Here is a 15,316-nt window from a genome sequence, read left to right as displayed (position 1 = left end):
AACGTAAGAATGAGTATTATTTATTAAAATTATAGTAAACAATTAAATTGTAGGTAGTGCTTGTTTGTTTAGTATTTTAATTGAAAAAAAAAATTGATTGTGAAATATAGGTAATTATATCGATAATATAAAATATAATATTTTATATTGAATGTTGACTTTTGAAATAAGATAAAATATATACTCCATATTGAAAAAAAATAATTTTGAACAAACAAATCCAATTATTATTTATTCCAAATATATTATACTCGCTCCATGAATAAAATTTTCATTCTATCATTTCATGACAATTTTTTTTACTGTATTATTTTTAATTAAATACCAAATTATTTTACTTTTATTGTCTACGCTACTTTTATTTTACTGTTAAAAATAAAATAAATATTATATTACTTTATTACACTTAAAATATTTATTTATCCTAAAGTCAAATAGAAACTTTAGTGAAAAATAAAAAAATGAATAATCACTTAAGTTTGATACTTGGAGGAACATTAAATAAAAATATTCTTTTAATTCGAATTCAATTATCTTTTTTTATTATTATTTTCATTTGTTTTGAAAATACATATTTTTAATTTAATTTGATATTTTGGGTATATTTTTTTTACTATCAAAATTTAAATTTCTATTATTTGGACTATGAGCTCATAAAATATTTTATCATATATTATTTTAATATCAAATTCGAATTTAAATTTTTTCAAATCTAACAAAAAGAAACATACCCTTAATTATTCATTTATCATTATTATTAAAAATAAAAAATAATGGTCATAATATTACGCACTTTTCCGTAACCTCATCCAAACAAGCAAAAACTTTGATAAGGCTGAGAAGATAAAATTTGTTCTTACAGTCGCATTTCTCAATTCAGCTCAACCTCTTCTGCCTTCAAATTCATTGCTTCCAATCCTCTGTTTCGATGAATTCTATGGTTTTTCAAGCTTTTCAAGACAAGGAAACATTCTAACCGTGATTAGTCTGACAACTAACCATGGTTAAGGAGGAGTTCGTTGGTCAGTTTACAATCTCGAGTTCCGGCTATGGAGGAAGACCGTTCGTTGTAAGTCTCTGCTTCATCTCTATCGCTCGCTGTAATAATAACCAATTTTGAGACTGTCCGAGCAATCTTATGTCTGTAATTTCTGTGCTGTAATTATTCTGTTGATCAGATCTGAGATCCATCGACAGCCATTGATTTACAGCCACGAAACTGTGTCTGATTCGATAAAGCATATCCAAATCAGAAACGCTTCATGAAACTGAAGCTGCTGCGCTGGTCCAGCCATGGCGGAATTTAAGGAAACTCCGAAGACTGTAATAGCCAGACCTGTACCATGTCGACCTTCCCTATCCTGTCCGAATCGCTTCCAGCCTCCTCCTCCACCTCCAGATCAACTAAACAGTATTACTAATTCACCATTTTCTGAGACTCAGACTGAAACTGAAACTGAAACTTCAGCTGCTGCTGTCATAAGGCCGAGGACTCTGCGGTTAGTTAAGCCTGTCGAATCGTCCAACGTTGTCGAGGCTAAGGTTTGGTCCAAACCTATATATATATATATATATTTGTGCTCTGTTATTGTTGGAGGTATATATGTTTGCAAAGCTCTTATTGTTTTCATCAATGGCAGGACCATCGGTCTGAAGAGTTCATTGTCGGATCGAATGTGGTGTACAGACCAATCGCCAAGGTGGTTTCGAGGAAGGCTGTCTCCCTCTTGGCAAATTTGGTTAGTACTTTGTTTTCAATGAAAATTCGACTTAGAGAATAGGATTCAATTATACTCCCTCCCCTCCCCTCCGTCAAAGTATTCATTTATTTAATTGTATTATCTACGTAATATTACAAGTACTCTTCAAATTATAATATATTACACAAATATCATTACTTTTATATCATACAATACTAATAAGTTAATTTAGTCTTTTTACCTTTATTTTTATATTATACTAATAATTTTAAAACTTCATTAAATTGTCATTTTACCTAAAAATTTAAAGTTATTGGGCTACATATCATCTATTTATTTATATATTTGTGAATTTCTTACAGTAGAATCACAATCACACATAGAATGCTTTGTAGGATAAGTTTGCAATGTAAGGATTATTCATCTGTTTGTAATATGTTTAATTCTAAACTTGGATTGGGAATGACTAAATACATATATTATACTTGGTCCGCGAGGTTTTGGAAGTCTTTTTGGAAAAATTCGAGACTAGGAAAAAAATTTGGGCAAAATTATACAAAAAAATTGCTCATATTTTCAAAAATGTGTCAGATCCTTCACAGTTGTATAAACTTTATGTCTAATTTTTGGATCGTCCTTATTTAACTGTGTTTGACATATATATCTAAACTGCGAATGAGTTTCGAAATTTCAATTTTTAAACTTTTGAAATTACAAATATACTCATTCTTCTTTAGCCCAAGGAACAATAAAATATACGTATAAATAATTATTTTCCTCCGGTTCTAATAATTTTTTTTTTTACTGTTTTTCGAGATTATATTTGTAATTTCAGATATTTAGAAATAAAGATTTTGAAACTCATTCGCAATTTAGGCTTGTAGGTTACAAGATTAAATAAGAACGACTCAGAGATTAGGCGCAGAGTTTGTGAACCATAAAGAAGTTTAACCCAATTTTGAAGATATGAAGAATTTGTCACAATTTTTAAAAACTACTGTCATTTTTTTGTTGTTTTAGTATTTGATGTAACATTTTATTTTTTTAAAAAAATTGTTGTTATAAACTTCAAAGAACTCCTATATAAACTAGGCATTGATGTTTGTATTTGTAGGATAATTATACAATAATTAATTATGCGTATCTTAAATTTAAATTTTTAAATGAAATAGTCATTTAGTATCAAAATAACATGTGGCGTAAATCTACATTTCAAGTTAGGGGTGTATTGGTTGACTATATAATATCTCGTGCTCGAGGGAATGTTGTCGACTATATAATAATTAATGATGCGTATTCATTACATTCTGTTGTCTTGTCTTGTTAGGGCGGAGGACAAGGTATAGGCTCGAGACAAGACATCATCGATCCTACAGGCGCTTCCATCCAACAATCGACCCACGATAATCCCGAACCATTCCAGCTGCCATTTGAAGCATCAAATGCAGACGTCGAAGACAATGGCAAAACGTCGATGTTCCCGCAATCGGGAGATCCCTCGGACAATCACAGCTGGCGAAAATATGGGCAGAAACACGTCAAAGGAAGCAAGAATCCTCGGAGTTATTACAAATGCGCGCACCCGAACTGTCCGGTGAAAAAGAAGGTTGAGAAAACCTTGGACAGCCGGATTGCCGAGATTGTCTACAGCGGTGAACACAACCACTCGAAGCCACAGCTCGTCGATTACTTCACAAACGCGCCGAGACAAGAATTCGACGAGGCTCGAAATATTGTAAGAAATCTTACACATGTGAATCTGCAGGACGGCTCTGCTCCAGCTTTGTCCTCGACTTCGAATGATTCTCGGGGTGGATTTGAGGAGGCGAACGAGTCTTTGGACAGCAAATTCAGAAGCTGCAAAAGAACGTATGATCCTTCGTGACTTCGCCGTTTGATAATAACAAGACATCTTGCCGTAAGTTATGGTTGTCATAAAAGTTTGTTTCGCAGGAGATGCGGGAGCCATTTACCGGGAGCCTTGTCGGAACCTCGGCCGGTTCTCCATAACACGGCAGATTCCGATAATGTCGGGGATGGATTTCGCTGGAGAAAGTATGGACAGAAAGTTGTGCGGGGAAATCCATATCCAAGGTTAGTATTCAACTGTTCTAATTTAGACATGATCTTATGTACTACTTTGCCTTATAGTCTAACCTGGGATGAGATCACAGGGCCCCTACCCTTCACGCCTCGCCCACCAATTGATATATATACACTATATATATAATTTCTTTATATATCACATATATATCACAAAGTAATACATATGGATGTATGTGTATTATATACTTTAAATTCATTTAAAAAAATTTAATTATTTTTTAAAAATTTTTTAATTATACTAATTAGTTATTTTAATATTATTTTATAAATATTTTTATTAAATAATAATTATTTTCACTGATACATTCTTAATTATTTATTAATTATATATCATCTAAATTTCCGTGTCTACAGTAAATAGGATACCGTATCTGGGATGGAGGAAGTATATATTTAAATAATTTTTAATTATACTAATTAGTTATTTTAATATTATTTTATAAAATTTTTATTAAATAATAATTATATTCACTGATCCATTCTTAATTATTTACTAATTATACATCACCTAAATTTTCGTCTATACAGTAAACAGGACACCGTATCTGGGATGGAGGAAGTATATATTTAAATATCACATGTACATATATATATATAATACTGTGTATATAGATATCACTTTGTGGGCGAAGCGTAAAGGGGAGGCGGTTGGTGATTTCTTCCCAAGTTGAATCGGTCAGGGCTAGTTATATATATTGTTGACTAAAAAATAATAATATTTGAATGTAATATTAAGATGATTGAAAAGTACAATGGATATTATAAAAAAATTATTACAAAGTTAAAAAAAATAAAATAGTCTAGAATAAATAGAAAAAATAATGATAATTTAATTATTATTTATTAAAATAAAAATTATGAATTATATATCATAAGTTTTGCGGACAAAGAAAGAAAATGACATAATTATCTCAAACTGAGGGAGTATTATATATTATGTTGTTTTAACATATGACATGATGAGATCAGATTATATATATTGTATGGACTATTATGATGTGTTATTAGTTCATTTATTACATTGTATTATATTACTTTTTTTTTTTTTTTAGGTTGACTTAAAGATATTATCATTTTATCATACTATTTTTATTTTCTTTTTACATTTTATTTTACTATAAAATATAGAAATTAACAAAAAATACATTTATATTAGAATATATACCCAAAAGTACTAGAATACAGTCGAATGATGGAGAGAGTAATATAAACATTATGTTATTTATGTCTATTTGTAATGTGCTAAGCTATTATTATATTTTGTCCGTTGATATATTATATTTGTATTATATTAATATGTATCATATGATATCAATCTATTTGTGTTATATATATATATATATATTGCTTGTGAATATTTGATGTACTGTCAGAATAACATGGTATCGAATACATTGTATGTAAGAGCCGTCGAGCCATGTAAGAAAAAAGCGACCGTCATATGATTCGATTGGGCGTGCAGGAGTTACTACAGATGCACGAGCGCCAAATGCAATGCGAGAAAGTACGTCGAGAGGACATCGGAAGATCCCGAGAGTTTCATTACAACGTACGAGGGCAGGCACAACCACACGGCCGTTACGGAGACAGCAGCAGCGACGACGAAGAAGAAATCGACAAAGAGGAAGTGTGAATCTCCAGCATTGTAAGAATCACAATTTATGCCTCTTTAAGATTACTTTTAAATTTAATTCTAATTCTTATTTGATTTCATTGTTGAATTGGTCACAGTGGAATTCGTAAATTTTGATTTCTGCAGTGTTTGTTGCAGATCCAAATTTGCTATAGATCTTCAGCCTACTGCAAATTAATATTTTTTCACTGCCTTATATATGCTTTATTATGATTTTTATCTGAGCTAATAAGAAATCCATTATTTACTGTAACTTAGTCGTGCAGGGAGATTTTTACTGTATTTTGCTGTAACGAAATCCATTGACGGTTTGTTTGTTCGTTTGAAGGATTTTACCAAAATTTTATTATTCATCCAAAAAATTTTTTTTCAAAAATATCAAATCAAACACTTTTATATTAAGGGCGTGTTTGTGTGGGGAATTGGATTTTAAATCTACTATTCATTCTATTTTTTTCCCCAAAAAATATCAAATCAAACACTTATTTTTTATTTTTTATATTATACTAAAAATCAATTTTACATCCAAATACATCACGTCAACACATATTTATATCACATCATACAACTATTCAAATTCAAAAATTTTACTATTCAAATCCCAACTCAAAATCCAAACCCCAAACAAACACACCCTAATATTCTGTCTCGGTTAAATGACTCATTTGGTTAGATATTGTATTTTAAATAGTATAAATGAATAAGTTATAATAATAAATTATGATATTATTTTATTATTTTATATATGAATAGTATCGTTGATAATTAAATATTTTTAACATTGTATCTAAATAATTTTTTTTAGATAATAAAATTTTATATAATACAAATAAATAAATAAAAATATTTGTTTATTTATAATTAATTTTATAAAAAATAGAGAATTTTAAATATAGAGATAAATATTTGTATGCTAAGAAGAGATATAAATAAAAAATTTTGGAGTGAATTTTAAAAAAATTAAAAATTTAATTAAATTGATTTATATTTGTTAAAAAAATATTTAAACTTTATTCTTCTTATAATTTTTTTTCACATATTTTTTTCAAAAAATTAATATTATTTTTATATTTTCTAAGCAATTATATGTATATATGTATAAATAAATTTTATTTTCAGAAATCTTACAAAAGAATCACACCTCAATAACTCCTCAAATTTCTGTATATTAAATATTTCTGTATGTCCTAAATATATGGATTGGGCCAGGTTATATAAGATCCATATGCCCAAAGTATAATTATAATGGGCCGTTTAAAGTCGTGTTTTTAATATGCTAAGTTCCAATAAGTCGGGTTTTTAAAATCCCGACTACATTGCACTGCAAAAATATCTACCGCTTTACATTAGAACCGCCTTGTTACCGTAACCCTTTTCAGTCAAATTTGAAGGATCTTTCCGCAAGACACTTCTTGATTTCTCTCTACGCTCGAGGCGTCCCTTACCCTAATGACGACTGCTGCAGCTCCCAAAATTGAAAACCCTACGAACCCTGCAGATCTCAATTCGGTGCCCCCGGCCACCGAAGATGACTCGTCGAATTTGCCGCCGCAATCTTCCGACGGAGGCGGCGAGGAATCGAAGGTAAAGCCTGCGGCCGCGGCTGTAGGTGAGAAGGATGTCAATGGTGGTGCCGCGGCCACGGATATTCAGAAGAAGATGAAGCGTGCGGAGCGGTTTGGGATGCCGGTGCATTTGTCGGAGGAGGAGAAGCGCAATTCTCGAGCGGAAAGGTAAATTGCTTGTCGGAATGAAATTAGGGTTTCAGTTTGGGGGATTTGGGGATTTCTTGTTTTTAATATGGTAAAGTTGAAAACTGAGCAGTAATCGAGGAGTTTTGTTGTTGAATAAAGATATTTTTGTGTTAATCTTAAACATTTTTTTCACTCGTAAATCAGAATATTTGAAGAAGTAATTTTCCTTCGTTAGAACTGTTTCGTCACTGGCTACAGCTCTAATAAATCTCGATTTTCTCTTTTAATTATTGATCTCATATATGTTTCATATGAATTATCATAGTGAATGTGGTGAATCGGTGAATTTCTCTAATTCTGTTCTTACGCTGAAGGTTTGGCACTGGTTCAACTGAAGGGTCTGATCCATCAAAGCAATCCGAGGAGCTGAAGAAGAAGGCTAGAGCTGAGAGGTTTACTTCTCTTTTCGATTCTATTAAATTTAATTTACTCTTTTGGTTGGCTATTTTGATCCACTTGAAGTTGTTTCTTAGGTTTGGGATTGTGCAATCCGCACCTAGTGATGAGGAAGCCAAAAAGAAGGCTAGACTTGCTAGATTTGGTTCCTCACCTGTGACTGATTCAGCAGAGGAAGCCAAGAAGAAAGCGAGGGCACTCAGGTACTAAAATATTAGATGTATTCATACCGTCGAGAATTCCAGATGTAATATCTGATCATTCGTGCATTTTCTTGATTGTGGTGTCATTTATGATGATTTCAAAGAGACTATTGCAGGAATTTTTAGTCGTTTATTTGATTATTTGATGAGCATTGAGCACAGCCAATACTATTGTGCAGGTTTGGACAAATCGATTCTGTCTCAAAGGCAAATGGAAAAGGGGATATTGAAGTGGTAAGTTACAAATTATATAATGTTATGCCCTGTTTCCCTGATGATCAATGTACTCTTGTTTTGATCCATCGTACGCATTTTTCAGAAAACAAGCATTGCAGGCAAGGCTGGTGAAGGAACCTAAATAATCTCGCTCCTATTTAATCAACAGTAAGCCCTAAATATGGATATTATTTTTCGCGTTTACTCATCGACTAACACAATAGCACATCTATTTACAGAGTCCTCTATGTTCAATTCCTAATTATTTTTTCTTCTCTCGATTTTTCAGAAGGGCAGGTAAGAGAGGTTGCTTATAGTTTTGACCACCTTCCCCTTCATGGTTTCATGAAAGTCCGTCCTTTTATGTAGACTTTTGACGCGGTGAACGACATTTGTAGTTTACTTTTCATTTTTGAACTTGGTTAGATGCGGGTTTCCTGGTGAGCTTTACAGCAATTAACAAGCATCTCCTTTGTGTTAATACATTTTAAATGGCCATAACCTGTATAAAAGTTACTGAATGCATGGTGTGCTTAGCGTTTCGATTCATGTTTTCTATATATAATGTAGGCTTGCGTGAACTTACCATTTGGCCTGACTTTTCTGTAGCTGTAGTTTTAAATTTAAGTTTAATTTTCTAGTATAGGATTATCATCATTTGCTTAACTTCAACTCATGGATTCGTGCACAAAACTTCTTGGCTAGGGCGATCACTGATGGTAGAAGTGTTTTTACATTTTTACGACTGCTCCTTTTCAACTCATGCACTAATTTTATTACTTATTGCACCCACCCTAGTAATTTAGAAAGGATTGTTAGCTTAATTTTTTTTTTGTGTTTTTTTTTTTTTTTTTTTATCCGGTCTCTTGGAAGCACATTTCTAATCAAAATTGAAAAGTGATCGAATTTCTGGCCAGATAAAAGGGGCTTGTGTTTTCCTGCTGATGGTAAGGAATTCTCCTATGTGCATCTGGACTTGCGTAGTTATTATTTTAAGGTAGGACTAAATGGCAAAGGGTAATTGTTACCTTAGTATGTTTTGATATTTTCTTAGTAGTTTGATCTCAGTCTGTCCGGCTTTCGATTTTCGGCCATTGATAGTGAATTGATGCTTTGGAGGTGATTGCTAATTGCTTAAGAGTACCACCAGGTGAATCTGCCAGGATTTAGGACTTACTTAAATCGGTTGTGTATTAAAGACAGCATATGCTTCAGACATCTTTGGTATTGTGTCGACATGCTTGTATGTCGAAAACTATTGTTTTGGTTAAGAATTTTTCTATATGTAATGATTATTGTGTTTTTACATGGAATGGATGCAATATAATTACACTGTGTAGGTACCATTATAAACTTGTGATGCTGATGCAATAGGTTTGTGGAATTCCTAGTTTGTCTAGATTTTTTTTTTGTTTTTTGCCATATATATATATATATGTTATAATTCATTGTTTTCTTTGCAGTTCAATTCTTTAGAATCTTATATCTAATGTTTATTTTGGGTTTTTCTTTTCAAAATTGTGGATTTTGTTGTAAAATTAATTTTTAAATATAATATAAAAAATAAGGGTTTGATATGATTAAGATTTTTTTTTGTTAATTATTAAATTTGGTACGAATATATTGTTGCGAATAAATTAAAATGATAAAATGAGTTTGGTCTAGTGGACAGAGGGTAAATTTATAATTATTTCTAGAACAAGCAGTGTTACGTGGTGGATTTGCATTAGAATTCCACATGCATTTTGAAACATATCTAGACTTTTAAATTTTTTATTAGACGAATGTCATGTTATATATAAAAATAAATATAAATTTAATTGTAATATTTTTAAAAAATTATTAATAAATAATGTCAATATCAAATCCAAATTTGGATTTTTGTCCCAATCACATAACTATGTATGACAGACTATTATTTATGGGACATAATTATTTTGACTAATTTAATAAAGAGAGCATTATTTATTTATCATTGGTTTATTTATTTATTTCTAGAACTTACCTTCGTCTTCTTGCACAATCATCTGACGAGGGATGATTAATCGCATAGTTTATTTATTAACTTAGACAAACAATTAAAAAATAAAATAAAATAAAATAATAAAATTTGGTTGCAATTTCAATTTCAGATGACATTATGATAATGCGTTCTCCGCACAAATAGCATGAGTTCGAACTTTGAATACCTCCCAGAGTAGTAGTACTTCCCGCATCATAAAAAGTAGATGAAAAAAGCCAACATTCACACAAAAGTTAAAAAGAGTGAGTACACTTAAAGAGGCAACTTAATAATGCCTTGTATCAATTCAATTCAATTCCAAAGAAAAATGATGGTAAACACATTCATAGATTTGATCCACATTCAAAAAGAGTTTACTCAAAATACAAAGCTACATCATGAATAACCAGAACTCACCGATTCGCCTCCGGCGGCCCTTATCGAAGTCGTCGTACTATTAGACGGCGCCCGCCCGTGATCCAAAAAAACCACAACCACCGTAATATCGTCGTGGAAATGCCTCCGCACCCCCCGCTCGATTTTCTTCAAATCCGTGTACCGCATTTCCCGTTTCTTCGCCGCCACCCGCAGCGCCGCCTTCACAAGCCTACTAGCAATGCCCTGCCCGAACAAACGGTAAGAAAAAACACAACACCTTTTTCTGAAATTCCCAAAAAAATCATCATCGAGCAAACGATCGCATAAAATCGATAGCGTTCTTACATTACGAGGATTGCTATTAACGATATCGACCGCCTCCTGATTCCCGAGATGCTCCCACAAGCCGTCGGATGCGAATATTACAAACTGATCCCTCGGGCTGAGCTTGTGCACGACGATCGATGGCTCGGGGCTCAGAATCGGTTTACTAAAGGGCTTCGGGAGCCTGAATTTCGCCAAAAGCGGTTCCCGATTGAATTCCGAGCTCTTTAAGTACGCATCTCCGATGGATCTCGAAACCTGCCGCGACGACAGACAACGAAATAAGCCTCGTCGACGAGACCGAAACTCGTAAAAAGTTAAGACAAAAAGTCCCGAACGAGCACCTGTATGATACCCTTCACGCGCCAAACTTTATGCTTCAAAACGACGATTTGTGAATCGTCGGGATGGAGGGCGTGTAGTTCGTCTCTAACCGATTCGAGATTCGCGTTGTGCTCCGTCGATAGTTGAACGGCTGTCACTCCTCTAGCCTTATCCGCCCTCCCTAGCACGGCCCGCGAGTCTCCCGCATTGGCTACGTATAGGAGACGGTCGCAAATCACGCCTACCAAACAACACGTGCCGACCGAAGCAATTTGCGGCTTCACCGACCATTGTTCTCTCACTAGCGAAAGAAACTCTTCCTCGGTTGCGAGAAAGGCCTTCTTAATAACGTTTTCGGACATTTCTTGATTCTCCGTGGCGAATTCTGCACCGAGATTTTATGTCAAGACAACAACAACAACAAGGATATCGAAATAGCATTTCTTAAAGCAACGGAAGATTATGAAAAATGTTTCCGAGGGATTTTCTATTATCACGGCTCTATAAATTATGTCGAAGCGATCCAAATTGCTCGATAGTTAGTTCATATACGAATAGGTTATAAAATCATTTGTAGTTTTAGCGCTATACCATTCCGTATATGACACATTATATCAATTATTCAGCATCATGTTTTCAAATCACTTTTAGCACTACCAATCGACATACCTATTTCAAAGAGATGCTCCCTACGCACAAAGTATACATATTTTTATTTTGAAAATTGTCCAATTATAAAATAACTATTTTAAAAATATCACCCTTTTTTTTTTCTACAGATATCCTATTTTCTTATTGCATCATTACTTTTACACCAAAAAAAAAATAAAGATAAAATTGTCTTTACACTATTTTTAACTGCTCAATACAATTAAAATATTATTATTTTTTAAATTTCGTGACAAAAGTAAACAAATACTTTTAAAATAGGAGAAAGTATTTTTTTATACCAAACATATTTAACTCATTACTATTCCTAAAAGTCTTCATAAGACTTCCAAAACATCACATCAAATATTGATTTCAAGAAACATATTTTTTATACAAAATATCCGATCAAATTACCCGTTACATATTTACTTTTTACAATCTCCAAAACTATTCAAACCTCAAAAACACTTTCAAAACATATCTAAACACAACATTACTCATGGAAATTTGTAACAAATCCATTGTAATTCAAACTTTGAGCACAACAACACAAAATCGAAGAACTAGCAAAGCAAAAGAGGAGAAGAAACATACTCTTGAGATTGGCGAACAAGCTTCTATTAACAAACCGAGAAGTCTCCGGTCCTCCATGCCCGTCATAAACTCCAACAAAAGTACCACACGGCCCCGAATCAAGCAAACTCAATGGCCCCGACTCAAGCTGAGCTTGATCCTCCAACAAACCATTCGCTTGAATCACCGCCATCGAAAACTCCCCACTCACATGATATCCAAGATCCTTGTACCACAACAACCCGTCCACCCGACCATTCGGATAATCATCCCCACGCCTATACCCGTCTCTCCTCCACGCCCCGTCACACTCAACCAACGGCCTCCAACAAGGCTTCACCATTTTCATATATATAATTTTTTTCGATTAACCCAACACACACAATCAGTAGTAGCTATTAGACCTTATCAAACTTCCCCCCAACAACACCTATAAGTGTTTTCGACACAACTCACATACATACATACATACATACATATATACATACATATGTGTGTGTGTGTGTGTGTGTGGATATAAACTCAAAAAGACAGACAAACAATCGATCACAATTTCACAAAGAGGTTTCGAATTATCCAAATGAACCAGCAAACATGATTTTCATCAATCCCAACCTCAAATCCAGCTTCTGTTTATGTTCTAAACCCACAACCCCAATTCTGAGAGCTATATACCCAACAGCACTACAAGACCTAGACACCATTAATGTGCAAGAAAACAAAAGAAAAGAAACAACAGCAACAAACAAAGCAATAAAGAACCAGAGGGGTATGGTATGGGCACAGTTTTTTTTTAACCCTCCTAGACAACAAAACAATGGCGAGGCTAAATTCAGCTGAGTTCAGAGAATATGGAACGGAATCGAAACACAACCTTTCTCTGTTTCTCTCTCAATTTCGATTTCTATTTCTATTTGTCTCTGAATTTCAATTTCTGTTTCTCTCTCTACCTCTGCGTACCTTGAACCTGAATTGAGCATACGTGGAGGAGCTCCCATGGCTTGTATTCGAGAATCGAATCGGACACGAAACAGCCTTAGCTGTAAAAGAGCATAATCATATAGGAATTGATGATTGTGGCAGAGATTGCTCCTGGATCAGGGAGATCGAGATAGATAAAATTAAGATAAGTATGAGAAAACTTGGAATTTTCTGGGCGGGACTGGACTGGACTGGAGGAGAAGGATCCCTCGTCCGGATTGGTGTCAGAATCAGATCTCAGATTATATGATTATTGCAGAGGGCTTGGCGATCCAGCGCGGAAACGAACAAAAATCGATCTCGCGAGCATGGGATGGGATGGGATGGGATCGAATTGTTTTTCCCTTTTCCCCTCTCTCTCTCTCTCTCTCTCAACGAATTGGAGAAACTAATTTGTTAATCTGACAAATCGGTTTCGGGAATATTGTAAATTAATAGCTCTATCTCTCTCTGTATTTTCTCTCTCATGAGGCCAAATTAGGTTTCTAGGGTTTTGACTTCCATCGCCAAGATTTGAGCTTTCTGACCGTGTACGAGCAGCAAGCCACCATTTTAGGCATTTTTTACTCATCTTTTATTATTATTATTATTATTATTATTTATTTTGTTTTATCTTTAAAGTAACTTTCCAAAAAAATTTAATTTTTTTTTGAAAAGCTTGTGACTTTGTTCTTTTATAATTTATTTATTTTTTCTCGTACGTAATACATTACATATATTTATTATTTTTATATTTTTTTATCACCATAACTTTTTATATTTTATATAAAAAAAATTATTTTCAACAATTTTACAAAATAAACACAAGTAAAAAAAACTAATTTACATATATTTAGTTTTTTGAAATAGTTCACATAAATATTATAAAAATTCTTTCTCAAATTCGACTTTAAAGATTATATTTATTTTATACGATATTAAAATATTAATTATTATATTAAAATGTATATAAATTATGAGAAATTCACATGAATACTATTGTAGATGTAATTTTTCAACAAAAATAAAGTAAAATTCAAAGATATAGAAAATATCCTTAAACTTGATTAATTAGTGCCTGAGATTAGGAATCTCTAAACACTGTATGGTACAGAAAATAAACTGGAAAATAAAAGACTGAAATTTAAAGTGGTGATCCCCAAATCTGACTTTGCTTTGTTGAAGTTGATTGAAGATGCCTTTTCAGAATAAATCTGAATCCTTAAATAACCTTTGAAGAAAACGGTTTGAACCGCCGTCTGGTCGGTTACAGCAACCGCTGTCAACCGACCACCAATTTCTCCTCTATTGACACGTATTACAACTTCCTTCAACCGTTCCCACCAGTCACAGAACTCAGACCTACCTCTTACCCGACCTGCCTGTCCACTGCCAAATTTCTTTTGCCCGACTTCGTCCTTCGCCCGACCTGCTTCTTCGCCCGACCTCACTTGGCCGACCTCCGCATCAGCCGCCCTCTGTCTTTGACACTTGGCCGACCTCCGCATCAGCCGCCATCCGTCTTTGACCGAAGACCTCCGCGTCTGTCCGTACCTCTTCCTTGCCCGACCTTCCTCTTGACAGACCTCCGCGTCTGCCCGACCTTCCTCTTGACAGACCTCCGCGTCTGCCCGACTTCGCCTTCCATCCGATCTACGGTTTACCCGACTTGGGTACACCTTTTTTTTAGACTCCGCCCGACCTTTCTTCCTTTTCCCGACCTTTATTCTGCCCGACCTCCAGACCTTTTGGCTTTCATTCAGACCCTACCCAGAATCCTACTGCCACTTACTATTATTATTATTTTTTGTGCTTAACAACTATAAAAATATTTCTCTCCATCCGGCTTGAAGGATCATATTTATTTTTTACATATTGATATTTAAATATTAATTATTATATTAAAATAGATTACAAATTATAAGAAAATGACAAAAAAAATATATCAGTATCTTCTAATACTAATATAATAACATTGGTATAAAAAATTATACAAATTTAATAATATTTTTAATAATAAATACAATAATACAAAAAAGTAAATGTAACCCTCGAAAATAAAGATAATATAATGTATACATATTAATGTAATACTA

General features: G+C 33.4%; 3 protein-coding genes across 5 annotated transcripts; 2 read left to right on the top strand and 1 right to left on the bottom strand.

Annotated features, from left to right (window-relative positions):
• The first annotated feature begins 804 nt into the window (after positions 1-804).
• LOC127251098 (probable WRKY transcription factor 20) lies at positions 805-5,593 on the top strand. 3 transcript variants are annotated; one of them, XM_051274674.1, is made up of 7 exons: positions 806-1,069; positions 1,179-1,542; positions 1,641-1,739; positions 3,028-3,569; positions 3,654-3,794; positions 5,269-5,451; positions 5,538-5,593. In XM_051274674.1, exons 2-7 carry the CDS (start codon positions 1,294-1,296, stop codon positions 5,554-5,556), a joined length of 1,233 nt encoding a protein of 410 aa, XP_051130631.1. In that variant the 5' UTR covers positions 806-1,069; positions 1,179-1,293; the 3' UTR covers positions 5,557-5,593. The 3 variants fall into 3 exon arrangements, with proteins under 3 accessions (XP_051130633.1, XP_051130631.1, XP_051130632.1); XM_051274676.1 differs by lacking the exon at positions 5,538-5,593 and having other exon boundaries at positions 805-1,069; positions 5,180-5,411; XM_051274675.1 differs by lacking the exon at positions 5,538-5,593 and having other exon boundaries at positions 5,212-5,411.
• Positions 5,594-6,802: 1,209 nt separating this feature from the next.
• On the top strand, positions 6,803-9,316 carry LOC127251101 (protein MODIFIER OF SNC1 11-like). The gene is made up of 6 exons (XM_051274678.1): positions 6,803-7,172; positions 7,508-7,585; positions 7,667-7,792; positions 7,972-8,026; positions 8,112-8,176; positions 8,298-9,316. The coding sequence occupies exons 1-5, from the start codon at positions 6,889-6,891 to the stop codon at positions 8,148-8,150; spliced, it is 582 nt and encodes a 193-aa protein (XP_051130635.1). The 5' UTR covers positions 6,803-6,888; the 3' UTR covers positions 8,151-8,176; positions 8,298-9,316.
• A 962-nt stretch (positions 9,317-10,278) lies between these two features.
• LOC127251099 (probable protein phosphatase 2C 38) lies at positions 10,279-13,749 on the bottom strand. Its single transcript, XM_051274677.1, has 4 exons — positions 12,282-13,749; positions 11,057-11,421; positions 10,734-10,970; positions 10,279-10,631 (listed from the first exon to the last, which is right to left on the bottom strand). The coding sequence occupies exons 1-4, from the start codon at positions 12,607-12,609 to the stop codon at positions 10,407-10,409; spliced, it is 1,155 nt and encodes a 384-aa protein (XP_051130634.1). The 5' UTR covers positions 12,610-13,749; the 3' UTR covers positions 10,279-10,406.
• Between the last annotated feature and the right edge of the window lie 1,567 nt (positions 13,750-15,316).

Source organism: Andrographis paniculata, unplaced genomic scaffold, assembly GCF_009805555.1.
Source record: "Andrographis paniculata isolate CXL003 unplaced genomic scaffold, ASM980555v1 Contig38END, whole genome shotgun sequence".
Classification (NCBI taxonomy): domain Eukaryota; kingdom Viridiplantae; phylum Streptophyta; class Magnoliopsida; order Lamiales; family Acanthaceae; genus Andrographis; species Andrographis paniculata.
The sequence above is the reverse complement of the archived record's forward strand: the minus strand, read 5'-3'. Positions and strand labels throughout refer to the sequence as shown.

What these genes read in the sequence shown, in the direction of transcription:
- LOC127251101 (XM_051274678.1), top strand. Translation starts at nt 6,889, where the DNA reads ATGACGACTGCTGCAGCTCCCAAAATTGAAAACCCTACGAACCCTGCA. An exon ending in CGCAATTCTCGAGCGGAAAG is followed by an intron (nt 7,173 to 7,507) that starts GTAAATTGCTTG and finishes CTTACGCTGAAG; the next exon opens with GTTTGGCACTGGTTCAACTG. An exon ending in GAAAAGGGGATATTGAAGTG is followed by an intron (nt 8,027 to 8,111) that starts GTAAGTTACAAA and finishes CGCATTTTTCAG; the next exon opens with AAAACAAGCATTGCAGGCAA.
- LOC127251098 (XM_051274674.1), top strand. Translation starts at nt 1,294, where the DNA reads ATGGCGGAATTTAAGGAAACTCCGAAGACTGTAATAGCCAGACCTGTA. An exon ending in TCTCCCTCTTGGCAAATTTG is followed by an intron (nt 1,740 to 3,027) that starts GTTAGTACTTTG and finishes TTGTCTTGTTAG; the next exon opens with GGCGGAGGACAAGGTATAGG. An exon ending in TTCAGAAGCTGCAAAAGAAC is followed by an intron (nt 3,570 to 3,653) that starts GTATGATCCTTC and finishes TTTGTTTCGCAG; the next exon opens with GAGATGCGGGAGCCATTTAC.
- LOC127251099 (XM_051274677.1), bottom strand. Translation starts at nt 12,609, where the DNA reads ATGAAAATGGTGAAGCCTTGTTGGAGGCCGTTGGTTGAGTGTGACGGG. An exon ending in CTTGTTCGCCAATCTCAAGA is followed by an intron (nt 11,422 to 12,281) that starts GTATGTTTCTTC and finishes ATCTCGGTGCAG; the next exon opens with AATTCGCCACGGAGAATCAA. An exon ending in GCGTGAAGGGTATCATACAG is followed by an intron (nt 10,971 to 11,056) that starts GTGCTCGTTCGG and finishes TCGTCGCGGCAG; the next exon opens with GTTTCGAGATCCATCGGAGA.